The sequence below is a fragment of the Chelonia mydas genome, chromosome 13, assembly GCF_015237465.2.
Source record: "Chelonia mydas isolate rCheMyd1 chromosome 13, rCheMyd1.pri.v2, whole genome shotgun sequence".
NCBI classification, from domain to species: Eukaryota; Metazoa; Chordata; order Testudines; family Cheloniidae; genus Chelonia; species Chelonia mydas.
Window position 1 is genome coordinate 4,819,800 of NC_051253.2, and position 15,074 is coordinate 4,834,873.

Below are 15,074 nucleotides of genomic sequence, written 5' to 3' on the forward strand. Positions count from 1 at the left end.
GGATTCCAATCCTGGAAGCAGCGCGGTGAAGTCACGCCTGCACAGTGTGGCTCTGCGTGCCAGAAGATGGTGCTCATCAGGGGAATTGGGAGTCAGGGGCTGGGGAGTTCCAGGTGGGTGGAGTGAGGCAAGTCCCCAACCCCACTCACTGGTGGGAGCTCGAGGGCCGGATTAAAACGTCTGATGGGCCGTAGTTTGCCCACCCCTGATCTATCACCTGTTGAAACTCCATAGGAGCTGAGCATCTAACTCCCTTCAGTTCTGTTGTAAATCCCAGCATAAACCTTAACATGATGTCTCATTTTTTGGCAGCAATTTGGCGGTCTGAACACTCCGTATCCAGGGGGTTTGAACACTCCATATCCAGGAGGAATGACACCTGGGCTAATGACACCTGGGACAGGTGAACTAGATATGAGGAAGATTGGGCAGGCCAGGAATACCTTGATGGATATGAGACTGAGCCAGGTAAGGGCACAGGAACACCATAACCCTGAAAGGTGTACTTGTTTTGTAATGAAGCCTGGTTTTGAAAAACTATTGTTTTATTCTCTTTGGGATATTAAATAGTGAAAAAACCATTGAAAAGCAGGACAATAATAATCAAAAGAATACCCTGCAGCCCTTAGCTACAGGCCTGTTCTAGAGGAATTCTCTGGGAGACAGGTCATTGCATTCTGGACCATCTCAGAGGAGTTGAGCGTGCCAGTCATGGCAGAAATGAACATCAGACCTACAGAGTCAGTTTTTAGTTTGATGCGATGGTTGTTCCTCTTATCTTAATTAGTGAACCATTCAGTACACAACACTTATTCTGAAATGGTATCATGGAGTTCTATATTTATTTCAGTGATTTCAAGAGCAAATTTCCCTCTGGTTCAGAAGTGAAAAGATGGCATTTCTAACTATCAGCACTACACTCTCCCACGGGATCTGAGTCAAGCTGTGTGCTTTTTGACTCTGTGGTGTATATTTGCAAATATTAAAGATTTGTCAGGCTAAATTGCACCTTTTGTTCTGCTTGGCCAACCTATTATCTGAGAGGGATTGCGCAGTATAACTGAAGGCAAAATTTGGCCAGATGTTTGGAACTTAACTAACAGTCCCGTTGATTCAGGTGAGAGAACAGAATCGGTCTTCCTTTCCTGTATCTGTTAGTTCTGCAGTGCTGTCACAGAAGTAAAAAATGCACCATATCATTAACATCAGATATGATTGAATACATACACAGAGTATGTTTGTTTTTACATAGTCATAGAATGTTGAATGAATAGCTGCATGAAACGCAAATGCCTATTAGAGACATAATCATGGGGATGTTTCTGTAGACAACATTACAAAAACTTTTTCTCTAATTGTCCCTTCTCCCCAGTAAAATCAAATATTTAATTGTTACTTTACTCTTCAGCTAAATTCCTTAAGGAAATCCCAGGAAAGGATTAACTAAGCAAGCCAGCTTCATGTTATCTTTAATTGCAAGCTGGTACCAGTGCCATTTCTTGTAAAATCAACAGTTCTCATGCGTTTGCCAACTTTTTAAAACACAAAACTAGAGTGTATGTAATAATAACAAATAACAGTTCATGGCTAGGGTGACTATCAGCTTTGGTGCCTGCAGCAAGTTCTCTTGCCTTTGACAATTCTCTTGAATGAAACCCAGTCAATAGGACAGGTGATATCAGATTCCCTTAACTTCTCAAAACTGAAGGTCTTAATGTCTAATGTGATCAGCTCACTGAAGAAATTAATGGGATTTTTTTGTAAGTCTACACCATTGAACTTTTGGTGATGTGTGTCAAATATCAAATATAAATATTTTTCTGTAATTGGCATTGCATAGTAAGTGCACCAGATTTCAAGATCGGAATTCAGCGGGAACATGGAAATTCAGTCTGTCATAGTTACACATATCTACACAGCATGTGCAGGCTATTTCTGCCTAGTTTCTCACATATAGGGAGGTTTGATTGCATTGCCTTGGTTTCAGTTCCTATTTTCTGATTGTAACAGGGTCTAGCTTAAAAGCATGGCTCCATCCTGCTTCACAGATGTTTTTCTTCTCTACTCAGTCCTCCCCTCTCAGCTTCTGTACCAAAACTAGTAACTTTGTAAAGGAGCAGTCTTCTCTGCAGCTGCCATTTGGAACACCCTTTCTGGATCTTTTTACCTCAGTAACTTTCCCTTTAATTTCTGATCTCATTTGCATACATTTTTCTGCTTTTGATTAAGCCTCTTAATTCCCCTCTCTGTTTGCTTAAATGCTTGAGGAATTCCACCATGATTTCAACAATTTCCATCCCACCATCAACCTCAGCCTGGTCCAGTCCACACAAGAGATCCACTTCCTGGACACTACAGTGTTAATAAACGATGGTCACATCAACACCACCCTATACCGGAAACCTACTGACCGCTATTCCTACCTACATGCCTCCAGCTTTCACCCTGACCACACCACACGATCCATCATCTACAGCCAAGCTCTGCGATACAACCGCATTTGCTCCAACCCCTCAGACAGAGACAAACACCTACAAGATCTCTATCAAGCATTCTTACAACTACAATACCCACCTGCGGAAGTGAAGAAACAGATTGATAGAGCCAGAAGAGTTCCCAGAAGTCACCTACTACAGGACATGCCTAACAAAGAAAATAACAGAACGCCACTAGCCGTCACCTTCAGCCCCCAACTAAAACCCCTCCAACGCATTATTAAGGATCTACAACCTATCCTGAAGGATGACCCAACACTCTCACAAATCTTGGGAGAAAGGCCAGTCCTTGCCTACAGACGGCCCCCCAACCTGAAGCGAATACTCACCAACAACCACATACCACACAACAGAACCACTAGCCCAGGAACCTATCCTTGCAACAAAGCCCGTTGCCAACTGTGCCCACATATCTATTCAGGGGACACCATCACAGGGCCTAACAACATCAGCCACACTATCAGAGGCTCGTTCACCTGCACATCCACCAATGTGATATATGCCATCATGTGCCAGCAATGCCCCTCTGCCATGTACATTGGTCAAACTGGACAGTCTCTACGTAAAAGAATAAATGGACACAAATCAGATGTCAAGAATTATAACATTCATAAACCAGTCGGAGAACACTTCAGTCTCTCTGGTCACGCAATCACAGACATGAGGGTCGCTATCTTAAAGCAAAAAAACTTCAAATCCAGACTCCAGCGAGAAACTGCTGAATTGGAATTCATTTGCAAATTGGATACTATTAATTTGGGCTTGAATAGAGACTGGGAGTGGCTAAGTCATTATGCAAGGTAGCCTGTCTCCCCTTGTTTTTTTCCTGCAAACCCCCCCCCAAGACGTTCTGGTTAAACTTGGATTATTGCTGTGCACATTGTAAGATGAGCTGTTGCCAGCAGGAGAATGAGTTTGTGTGTGTGGTTTTTTGAAAAAAAAGGGGGGGGTGGGGGGGGGGTGAGAAAACCTGGATTAGTGCTGGAGGTGACCCACCTTGATTATCATGCGCATTATAAAGAGGGGTTTCAAAGGGGGATGGGCTGTTGCCAGCAGGAGAGTGAGTTTGTATGTGTGTGTGGGGGGGGGGGGGGGGGGCGGGGGGGAAGGGTGAGAAAACCTGGATTTGTGCTGGAAATGGCTCTACTTGAGGATCACTTTAGATAAGCTGTTGCCAGCGGGGGAGTGAGGTGGGAGGAAGTTTTGTTTCATGGTCTCTGTGTGTATATAATGTCTTCTGCAGTTTCCACGATATGCTATGCATCCGATGAAGTGAGCTGTAGCTCACGAAAGCTCGTGCTCAAATAAACTGGTTAGTCTCTAAGGTGCCACAAGTACTCCTTTTCTTTTTACGAATACAGACTAACACGGCTGTTACTCTGAAACTTTTCCAGTTTACTCCATTTTGGTTTTCATATCAGATGACCATGTAAATTAAGAGAGAACAGTTTTTGTGTGTTTTCACTCTTACTGTATTTTTCATTGCCCAAACTGTAGTGCTCTGACTGGTAATTTCATCAGCTTTGGATTTACTTTCCCAGGTGTCTGACTCTGTGAGTGGCCAAACTGTGGTAGACCCAAAAGGATATCTGACAGACTTGAATTCTATGATACCTACACATGGAGGAGATATCAAGTAAGTCTAGTTTGGGGTGAATTGGTTTGGCATTTATTAATGGTTGACCCTTCTGCATGTAAATGGAAGTTTATATTTCTAATGTATCTGGCCAAAATGGGTTAAATCTCAAATATACACAGCCTTCACATTGACCTCAGTTACATTGAAATATATTCTCCACAAAGGTATAGTGGTAGTATACAATGTGTTATCTGTGTGCAAAAATATCTGAGGTCTGAGTTAATGTGCATCTGAGTGTGATTGTGAGGAACTGGGTGTGGGGAGCTTATTGGTGAAGGAAAGCTGTTCCTTAGCTTACTAAAAGCTTTGTTTGTATTTTCTCCTTTACCAGTGACATCAAGAAAGCTCGTTTACTTCTGAAATCTGTGCGGGAGACCAACCCTCATCATCCACCAGCTTGGATAGCTTCAGCCCGCTTGGAAGAGGTCACTGGCAAACTGCAAGTAGCTCGAAACCTCATCATGAAGGGGACAGAAATGTGCCCCAAGGTAAGAGTTGTTTTGCCTCCCTGTTGATTATTCCAAAAAATTGTGAAAAGAGTGTGGCTAGCTCTTTTACTAAAAGCATATTTTCATCCATTAAGCTTCTTGGTATAGATTAATATAACCTCTCCTGTAACTTATCAGAGGAGTTGGAACAGTGTTTATCCAAAAGCTCTGGTTTAAACTTGTTATGGAACTTTTGCCACTGTTTGCTCTGATGGAAAGGGTGTCAGTTTCACTGTTTGCTGACCCACAGAGTGAAGATGTTTGGTTAGAAGCTGCCCGGCTGCAGCCTGGAGATACGGCTAAGGCTGTGGTGGCCCAGGCAGTCCGCCACCTCCCACAGTCTGTCCGGATTTATATCAGAGCAGCAGAACTGGAGACAGATATACGAGCAAAGAAACGTGTCCTTAGGAAAGGTGAGACCTTCTACAGGGTTATAACAACTAACCCTTCAATTTCCTGCAAGCGTTCTTCTAAAAATATAATAAAACATAAACTCTTTAGGGCATGGCCTGGGGGTTTAAATGTTGTTGTTCTTGTCGTCAGCAAGAACATATTCTTTCACACTATGTGTGATTAAACTGTGGAAATCATTGCTACAGGAAGTTGTTGATCCTAAGAACTTAACAGGATCAAAATGGGATTGGATATAGAGTTATAGTTTTGACAAAAAAAACTTTGGAAGGGATATTAAACCTTGTGCTTCAGGACTTAAGCCAGCCTCTAACTATTAGAGGCTTACAAGGGGTGAGGTATTATACTTTTCTCTGAAGCATCTGGTCAGAGGATCCAGGAGATTGGATTGGATAGATCTCTAGTATGGACATTCCTATGTTCCTATGACAGATAGCTTTTCTCTACATTATTTACTCAAACGCTTGCATCTTTTATGCTGTTGCCATCACAACTCTTGTCCATCTGAAGTGTACTGCCTCCTTCAAACTCGTAATGCCTGTTCCTTAACTAGCACACAACAGCATGGCTGGCACTTCTCTCTCATGACCGATTCATCCTGGTGTGCTGAAATTAGAGGTCTTGCCCATGGCACCACAGCATTAATTCTTTGGCTGCTTGAAGTCAATCTGCTAATCCCATTTCAGAAGAGACTAAAACTACCTCCCTGTCAAGTTGCTGAATCCTAGCATTTAAATTCTGTAACAAACACTCAGAGTTACTGCAGTGTTCTAAGTGTCCAGGGAGAAGGTTAAGGATTTAATGTTTTTGTAGATCTTCAATATGCATCAATCCACAGTATTAAATGACTGCATAGCATCTAGTATGATTGCTGCAAGGATTAGGACCAAGGAAAGTAAATTACCTCCTACCTAACTGTTGCAACTTAGTTAGTTATCTGTGATGAAATGACACTTGTGTTGTATTTGCCAACATTTGAATAAAAGATTTGCACTTCAGGGTTGCAGCTGTTGTTCTGGAACTTGCAAGAGTTCAGATATTTATTTTGTGTGTGCCTTTTTAATTACGGGTTAGATGCTGCAAAAGAATTTGTTCTGCAATGTGCTGCTAAGCACAGCTGCTGCTATTAAACTGTGTGTGTGTGCCTATAAGAGTTGCAATAAGTATTAAATAGAAAAACAGATGTTAGTCATATGAGAAAGTGATAGATTTCTGGATCTGACTTGTGAGCTGGATTATAACGATGATTTACAGCATGTTAAGTACACAAGTTATTTTTTTCCGTCTGATGTTTAAATTATTAGAGAGTTTGTATATTCTGTGAGAAGCTTTTAGTTTTCAGTTCAGAATATTATCTGGTAAAAAGTTTGGTGTATAGCTGTTTATGTAGGTGGAAAAGAATACAAGTTTATCATGCTGCTTCTAATTTCCACATGTTACTATCAGCTTCATGGTGTTCCTAGGCTACTGCTTCCTATGGTGCAGCACAAAATTGATGCCTGGAGATATTTGGATCAGGAATCATGTGAGGACTGGTGATTTTAACCAGTATTTACCAGAAAATAATCAGGGCTAAGTGCCAAGTAACAGCACTGAAATATGATTCTGTAATGTGCTTCTCTTTTGTTTCTGTGGGTTGTATGATCCTATCACCCAGCAAACACTCTAGAGCTTCTAATGCTTTTATCCTCTCTAGTGAGGCAGCAAGCTGAGTGCTAGAATCCATTTTGAGGTGTAGAAATTAATGCTCTGTCTGTAAAGACATGCTCTTTCCTGCCAAGTAGCACTTAAAGCTATCAGAGGCTGACATTACTCATTTAGAATGCTTTAAGAAAAGCTCCTGCCACTATAAACTTGATGAACAGTTAACGTCCAGCTAGTCAGAATACCATAATAATTTTCTATATGTATTTCCTACTGGTTTTGAGTCTGAGAGAAGCTCAGGATAACAATCTTTGTCTTCTCTGGACCTTTGTTGGAACAATTAAAGGGACACCATTAACTTGAAACCTGCTCAACTTCAAAAACTGAGTTTAAAAGTAATTTCAGATGTTACACTTGCCTTGGAATCATCTTTCAGTTTTTTTGTGGTTTTACAATCACGTTTTCCTGTTTTTAAAACTGTTTCTCTTCCCCATTGCTATAACATTCCCATATAAGCATGGAGAAGACTAACCAGAGAGGCAAAACAATGAAACTGAATGTACACGAAGTGCATCAAATAAAAAAACACCTGAAAAGTAGAGAAATATTCTGTTGTTGTAATCTTTTGGTGTTGGTTGTAGTAAGAAAAGATTTTAAAAAAAAGTTTGATTTTTTTTTCCTTAAGTTCACAGTGTCACTTTAAATTCCAAGGTATCAAAAGGTGAGCTGAGAAAAGTTTTGTTTTGAAGTTTAATGTTTCAGACAGCACATCCGGGAAAATCTGCTGGGAATGCATTTCTATCAAGGATAAAAACCGCTTGGACAAGACTAAAATAAGCTGAAAAGCTCTTGGTTAAATGGAATCTTTACTGAAAGGACACTTAGAATTCAGTGGCTTGTATATTTTTAGTGTTGGCCTGGAACATTTTTTTCAAAGCTCTTCCAAAACCATAATTTATATATTTTTGGTTAATATGTTGATAGATCGCTTTGGGGAAAGTTAAACCACTGTCCATTAAACTGTCAGCAAATGCTTAAAAGAGAGCTTAATTGTTGAGGGATGGTTTTGACAATTAGGATGTATTGTTAGATGTTTGGCTGCGTGTGTGTGATCTCCCTGTGTGCTGTCCCAGCTCTGCGCAGACAGCCGGCACAGCAGACCTCGAGCAAACCACCCAATGACCGCAAGATCCATGAAGGTGCAAAGATGCTCGGCCAGGTTTAGGTGCCCACTACTTTCGCTCAAGTTTCATACCAGGCCTCTAATACGAGGACTTGTATCTCAGGCTCTCTTCCTACTACACGATGGTGTCTAATGCATGATGTACTGGTGAACAAATTTACTATTGAATAAAATCTATACTCTCTGGGATGCATGACTCTTTTATAGGAACTTTCAATGTTAAGGTGTTTTGCATATGCTCACACACCAAGATGTCTATATGGCAGAGACAAGGAGGGTTTAGGACGCTGTGGGTTTCATGCTGTAGTGGATAAGATTTGTTTGGGAGGAGGAGGAGGAGTAATATATGTCTGGTACATTAATCCAACTTCAGCAGCGAGAGATTGTAAATAAAATATAGAACACCCTCTGTCATATCTGTCTTTGTCAGAATTAATCCCTGCGTGCTTCTTTTTATACCTGAGTGAAAGACACAGTAACAAAATGCCTGTCCTAAGGAGCTAAAACATTTGTCATAATGTTCTAAAATTGATTTGAACCCTATTTAGACCTGTAATATCTAACAGCTCTAAAATCTCAAACTGGGCACAGTCAAGATTAAGTGGAAAAGCCTTTAACTTGCACAACAGTTGTCTGAAAATCACTTTTGTTTGGCTTGAATTGGGGAAACAGTGCTTTATGGCTTCCTTGCTTTCCTGATTTTGTGTTCTGACAACTGTTGAAGCAGTTTCTGAAAGAATTAACACAGATGTTACCAGTTAAGACTTCTGCAGCCTGTGGAATTTCAGGCTAGATTTTGCTCCAATTCCATCTCTTGTACTGGCTGAAGAGAAACAAGAGGACCTTCTGGTTTGGACAAACAGTACTTTTTCTTCCTCTCCAACTCCTTTTATTTTTCAGTGAGCAAAACTTTTAATGATTTTTTTTTAAGACTTCTATGAAAGAAAAGGGATAGCTATATTTGCAGAAGTGATTATTGCCAGTACAGCATTCTCTCTCTTGTAAAAGTCTTCTTTACCAAGATTCATATTATTATTTCACCTTACTAGCCCTTGAGCATGTTCCGAACTCAGTACGCTTGTGGAAGGCAGCAGTGGAGTTAGAAGAACCTGAAGATGCTAGGATAATGCTGAGCCGAGCAGTGGAATGCTGCCCAACCAGTGTGGAAGTAAGTCAACAAATCTCTCTCTGCTACAGGTTAAGGATATTCGTATAGAAAGGATCTGATGTTTACAAGGTTTGAAAAACAAAGTTGACAGTAAAGTGCAATGTGCGGATTTACCAGGCATTTTAACTGACCAGCAAGACCGGTCTGGCAGTATCTTTCTGGGTTAATTTGCACGCCTCAGGTGGTGGTTTTCAGCATGTTTTTACACCGCATTTTGTTGGGTACTTGTTCCTGTAATTGTACATGTAAATTGGGTAATTGTACCCATAAGTGGCTAGTTAGGCATATTTGCTTGCACAGTTACCTAATTTGCACATGCATTTATGATAATTGCACAAACACACACACATTACCTAGGCCACTGTTTTATTCACTTTAAAAACATTGAACCATATATTGAGCTATAAATCCAACTGACAGCACAACAGAAGATATTATTGCAGAAGTCCAACAGAGACAACATATTCACACATTTGGAGTAAGAGGTATTGAATTTTCAAGGCCAGTGGTAAACTCTGATTATTTTATTACTTATATATTGGCATCTTGCAGCCTAGCTACAATGTGGGATGGGGAGAATCTACCAAAGCCTTCTCTCTCTCTCTCCTGTTGACTGGGCAGATACTGCTGTATAAAGTGTTGTCGTCTCCTTGTTTTAATATATAATTTGTTGTTGCTGTCCAGCTCTGGCTTGCTCTGGCAAGGCTGGAGACATACGAGAATGCTCGCAAAGTCTTAAACAAAGCCCGTGAGAACATTCCAACAGACCGTCACATTTGGATAACTGCTGCCAAACTGGAGGAAGCCAATGGAAACACTCAGATGGTGGAGAAAATCATTGACAGAGCTATCACGTCCCTCAGGGCAAATGGGGTAGAAATCAACAGGGAGCAGTGGATCCAGGTACTTGTGTGTGTTCCCTTTTTTAAAAAAACCCTTCTGTGCATCCTAGTATTGAACTACAGTCACATTTCAGATTATTCATTCTCTTCCTATTCTGAAGTCTACTGATGCTAAATAATATGGAACTTAACATTTCTGATATAAACCAGTGTCCATGTCTGAGTCACTTCTGATCAATAACTATCTGAGCTGGAAGGAACCAGGCTAGTGCCATGATTAAGTGGTATGTCGGGAGTAACATGCAATCAAGCTGGAGAGTGTACTTTACTGTAGTCAGATTTACATCTTTTTTTTTTTATTTTTTATTTTTTAAACTTTGCTACTTCAAGCAGCTGCTGTATGGGGATGTTTTTGGCACAAGCCTCCAGCTGTGCTTTTGTGTATTACCTACACCTGGATTTATTGGTTTAAGAGCCATCTACTCACCAAAAGGAGACCTTTTCCAACAACACATTACAAGAAATGGGTGTAATTGATTGCATGTGGACAGCAAAAAGTAGGGGAGCGATTTTGTGCAGTGTCCATATCTGAATGTTTTGGGTAACAATGATGCCTGCAAAGCCCCTGGATTGGCAATAGCCTCTGTAATGTACCTCTCAATTGGCTTAATGTTCTAATCCTTCTGTTTAAAAAATTGCACTTGAAAGGCAGAAAATTATTTTAAAATAACTTATTTTATTGGCCTAAAGCACTTGGTGGAGTGCATGAAGGCAGCAAAGTGTTTTCATATGCTACGCTCTTGTTCTGAATGCAAACTAAAATTCAAGTAAGGCAGTGTCTGAGCCTACCCTGTTAACTTTAATCTTATATATGCACTAAGACCAGGTGGGTGAGGTAATCTATTTTATTGGATCAACTTCTGTTGGTGAAAGAGACAAGCTTTTGAGCTACACAGAGCTTTTCTTCACCTGTGCATTGCACAATTGGCACACCACTCAAAAGAATTTCAGTAAGGAAACTATATTTTTGAATTATAAAACTACCATTCCCATTATCATTTAAACCAGATACAACTTCATTTATAGCAATAGGAACCAATCTAAGGAGGGTTGAAATTAAAATTCCATTATAAACCTGCTGTCCTCCTCCTCAGATTTCTGTAGTGCTGGAATTTTCCATGCTGGATGTCCTGTGAGAAGCAGAATTTTATTTTTCAGGTTTCAAGAAAATCTGCTTAGCCTTTTTTGAGTTGTGTATATTAAAACAAACCTTTTCTCCTGTGTATTCTGATAAATGTGCCAAATGTTTCTTAACTTGGTGGTGGCCGACAGCGTTTTATTTAAACATTGAGATCTGAGAATCAAGCCAAATGTAAAGGAAGTTCAGTAATTTTGAGGTTATGAGCACTGATGCCACCATCCTCAATTTGTGTATTTGTTTTCACACACAGGATTTTTGTTAGGTTTCACGGCTCAGTCTGTCTTGGAGCGTTTCTTATCTTCTCATGCTCTCTCCCCTCACTTCCCTTCATAGTTTTCAGCATTTTATTTTGGAAAAATCCACAGTTGGGTCAGTCCAAAGGGAATCTGTGAAATAGAGAGAGCACCCTTCCAGGCTGGAGAGGTCATGCTTTGTCAGTCTTCTCCTGCTCAAAGGATGCTACAGAATGTGCTGTCTCCTTTGCTGGCTTTTCAGACTGAAATAACAGATTGTCTTAGTGTTGCTCTCATTGTCTCTAGGATGCTGAGGAGTGTGATAAAGCTGGGAGTGTGGCCACGTGTCAGGCTATTATGCGAGCTGTGATTGGGATTGGGATTGAAGAAGAAGATCGGAAACATACCTGGATGGAAGATGCAGATAGTGTATGTCCGATTATGGCCTTTCTGTTCTCTTTGAATTATAGTAGGGGAAAGGGACTGACAATTGGGAAGGTAGATCTGTTTTTTATGAAACCGAAGGGCTGATATTACTGGCCAGATGCCAACAGATTCTGTGCAAGCTTGTCTCTGAGTTCTGTCAGCACTTCTCAATTTTAGTTGTAGCAACCTTCCTGTTCTAGAGACTGCTAGTTGCGCAGAAATTTTGCAGTAATAGGAGTAGATATTGTAGGCCAAGGCGGCAATTTTCAAAGGAACCTAAGGAAATTAGGTGGCAGACTTCCTTAGGCTCCTCTGAAAATTCTAGCTCAAATGTTTACATAATCTAACTGGATTTCTTTGTCAGTCTGGACAGACTGAATATGCACTGACAACTAAATTACCAGTATTACTTTTATAAAACTTCCAAAGCTACACTTTCAATATGTTAACCTGGAATTGAGCCTACAAAGCCATGTGTGCACATGTAATCATGCTCACCAGTGAGTTCTGTAGGTACGCAATGCATATGCAAGCATATAGGACCAATTTTAAAAACATTGGATTTTAAAAATCATCTAAGTGATTTAAGAGCACAAGCCCAATTGAAAATCAATGGCATTCATGTTCCTGAGACTCCTAGGTGCTTGTGAGAATCCCACCATTGCACCTTATTTAGAATAAAACATTATTCCGAATCCAGTATATATTTAATTTCCACTAAGTGATTGTTATTCAGATGTTTGTCCTGTTGCTAATATATGGACTTGGTAAATACCAGTCACCGGAATTCTTGTAAAACCTTGAGCTCTGTGTCACCATTGATATGTTCGTCATTCTATCCTGCACATTATATCTCTAGGCCCTCTACTGACTCTCTTTTGTTTTACTCCCCTCCCTTCGTTTTTCTCTAGTGTGTTGCTCACAATGCCCTAGAGTGTGCTCGGGCAATTTATGCTTATGCCTTACAAGTTTTCCCAAGCAAGAAAAGTGTTTGGTTGCGAGCAGCCTACTTTGAAAAGAACCATGGAACCAGGTATGTATGCTGCATGTTTCTCATGCTACCAAAAGGGTGTTCTTACAGTTCTAAAGTGTGTGGGTTGGGGTTATTGTAGGCAAAGAAGCTAATAAATTGACCACAAACTATTGAATAACAGGATTTAGAAAGTCTCTGAGCTGATGAAAACCCATTGGAATTGTATGCAGAGATGAGTTTAATTTCTTATGGTGGTAGACAGCACCTAATACTGGTGTGAAGTCATTAAAAATCCTCTTGGTGATTGGGGCTACCTGGTATGTGGGAATGATATGGACGTGGTGTTAAACTGCTTGGGAATGGGACATCTGAGAAATGGTGGGAATGTAGGATGGTAAGTCACTTAGAAATCTAGCATGTGTTTCATTTAAACTTCTCCAGGTACACTGGGTGGTCGGTGAGCCAGTGTGTGTGCAGGGAGGCCCTCAGTCAGGTTTTAATTACAAATTTTGCTAATTTGTATCAGATAACTGTTCTGATTAAGATCATTCATGAACTTAAATTTAAAAAGAAAAGAAAAGCCACTGCAGATAGTGTATCTAAAGTTTGTGCTGTGTCACATGCATCTAATATTTTCTCCTTAGAAAGCTTGGAAGAGGGGCTAAACTTGTAAGGGCCTATGGCCACAATCCTACAAACACATACACACTCGCAAGTAATCCCATTAAAGCCAATGAGACTACTCAGATGTAACTGATTGCGGGATCTGAGACTTAACTTGTAATGTTTGAGTGCTTTCTCAGCACATTTGTTTGTTTTTTCCTCCACTGCTGTCAGTTGCCTTTCAAGTTTCCTGGTGGTGACTGACTTTTACCCCCGCATTTCACTTGTAATATAAACTTTTACTCTACTGAAAACATAACCTCTTATCAGTGTGATCCAGGCTACTTCAGCTGATACTGCTGGAAAAGACTTCTTCCTCAGTTGCCCCCATATGTAGTACGGTTTACTGTTGGGCTGAACAGCACTTTCCAAGACACACAAGCTGTATATGAGGTCTCTCCATAAACCCTTGCTTCAAATGATGGTGTCTTAACAACGATTCACTTTTTGTCGAGCCCTTTTCGGAAATTGATTTTAGAAACTTCATGGAAAAAGAACCCATCCCCTTCTCCTTATGACATGATTTATCAGAGTTTACAGCATTGGACTTTGCAACAATAACTATTTATAACATCGAGTAATAATTGAAGTAGGGTCTGGCACTTCAGCTTTATAGCTGTGCTTTCGAGTTATCGTAGCTCACATTTTCTCGTTTCAGGGAATCGCTGGAGGCTCTCTTGCAGAGAGCGGTGGCTCACTGTCCTAAAGCAGAAGTGCTGTGGCTCATGGGAGCCAAATCAAAGTGGCTGGCTGGAGATGTGCCTGCAGCCAGAAGCATTTTGGCCCTGGCTTTCCAGGTGGGTGTAGCCTTCATTTAACAGACTTGAGCACTTGGCAGATGCATAAATTAATTACTGCCAGGGTGGGACAGAGCAAAGCAAGTGAGTAGGTCCTTTCTAGAGTGGGCTCTGAGCTCCCACAGCAGCAAAGTTAGCCTTTCAAAATGGCAAAACTCACATTCCTTTTTGTTTCTGTATTTCCCAGATAGAAAAGAGAAGCAGGCTGGAAGCAACCCTGTAGACTGCAACCCTTTCAAAATTGCCACTCCCAGCCCAGTTTCTCCAATTAGCAGTCTCCCCACTATCAGCAGGTTCCTCTGGATGAATTAGTCTACTTCCTCCATTCATTGAAATGTACAGGTTTGGGTTCCAGAACCAGGATCACACCCACAGATAGTGCAGTGCCCTCCTATTTGCCCCCTGTAATTGTCTGTAGCCTGGACCAGTATAATCAGCCTACTGCATAATGAAGGAAGTTATCTTCTAGACACTGAAAGGAGTGGGGAGCTCCATAGTGCTGATGCTGAGGAGAGTGGGGCCTCCAGAGCAGAGTGGTAGTAAAACTGAATGACAGCAGAGACTTGTTCTTACTGGAGGTGACTGATTTTTGATTCCACAGCTAGGTTCTTGGAATTTTTAATTGTTCTTAGAGCTCTGAACCTTTCCCAACATTGATGCCCTGAAGTTATTTGTATTGCAGGAGTACTTACAGACCCCAGTCAGGGATCAAGGGTTCATTTTGCCAGGCACTGTGTTCAGGGGTAATAAAAAAAAGTCCCTGCGTCAGCATTATAATCTTTTCACTGTAATTGATGGTTCAGAAGAAGGTTCAAGGACCAACTCTTCTGTGCAGTTTAGAAATTAAATGTCCAATTCCTAAACTGGCGTAGATCCTTGGATTGTGGGTCTGTTTGGGAGAACTCTTTATA

The 15,074-nt window shown here is 40.8% G+C and overlaps 1 protein-coding gene across 1 annotated transcript in view; it reads left to right on the top strand.

The window, feature by feature from the left end:
- PRPF6 (pre-mRNA processing factor 6) overlaps positions 1-15,074 on the top strand; it is a 35,299-nt gene that overhangs the window by 6,460 nt on the left and 13,765 nt on the right. Inside the window, exons 6-14 of the mRNA XM_037915224.2 lie at positions 313-468; positions 4,037-4,131; positions 4,466-4,622; positions 4,873-5,035; positions 8,910-9,028; positions 9,713-9,931; positions 11,611-11,733; positions 12,642-12,763; positions 14,025-14,163. Coding sequence (XP_037771152.1) covers positions 313-468; positions 4,037-4,131; positions 4,466-4,622; positions 4,873-5,035; positions 8,910-9,028; positions 9,713-9,931; positions 11,611-11,733; positions 12,642-12,763; positions 14,025-14,163 — 1,293 coding nt within the window. The remainder of the gene's footprint in view (positions 1-312; positions 469-4,036; positions 4,132-4,465; positions 4,623-4,872; positions 5,036-8,909; positions 9,029-9,712; positions 9,932-11,610; positions 11,734-12,641; positions 12,764-14,024; positions 14,164-15,074) is intronic.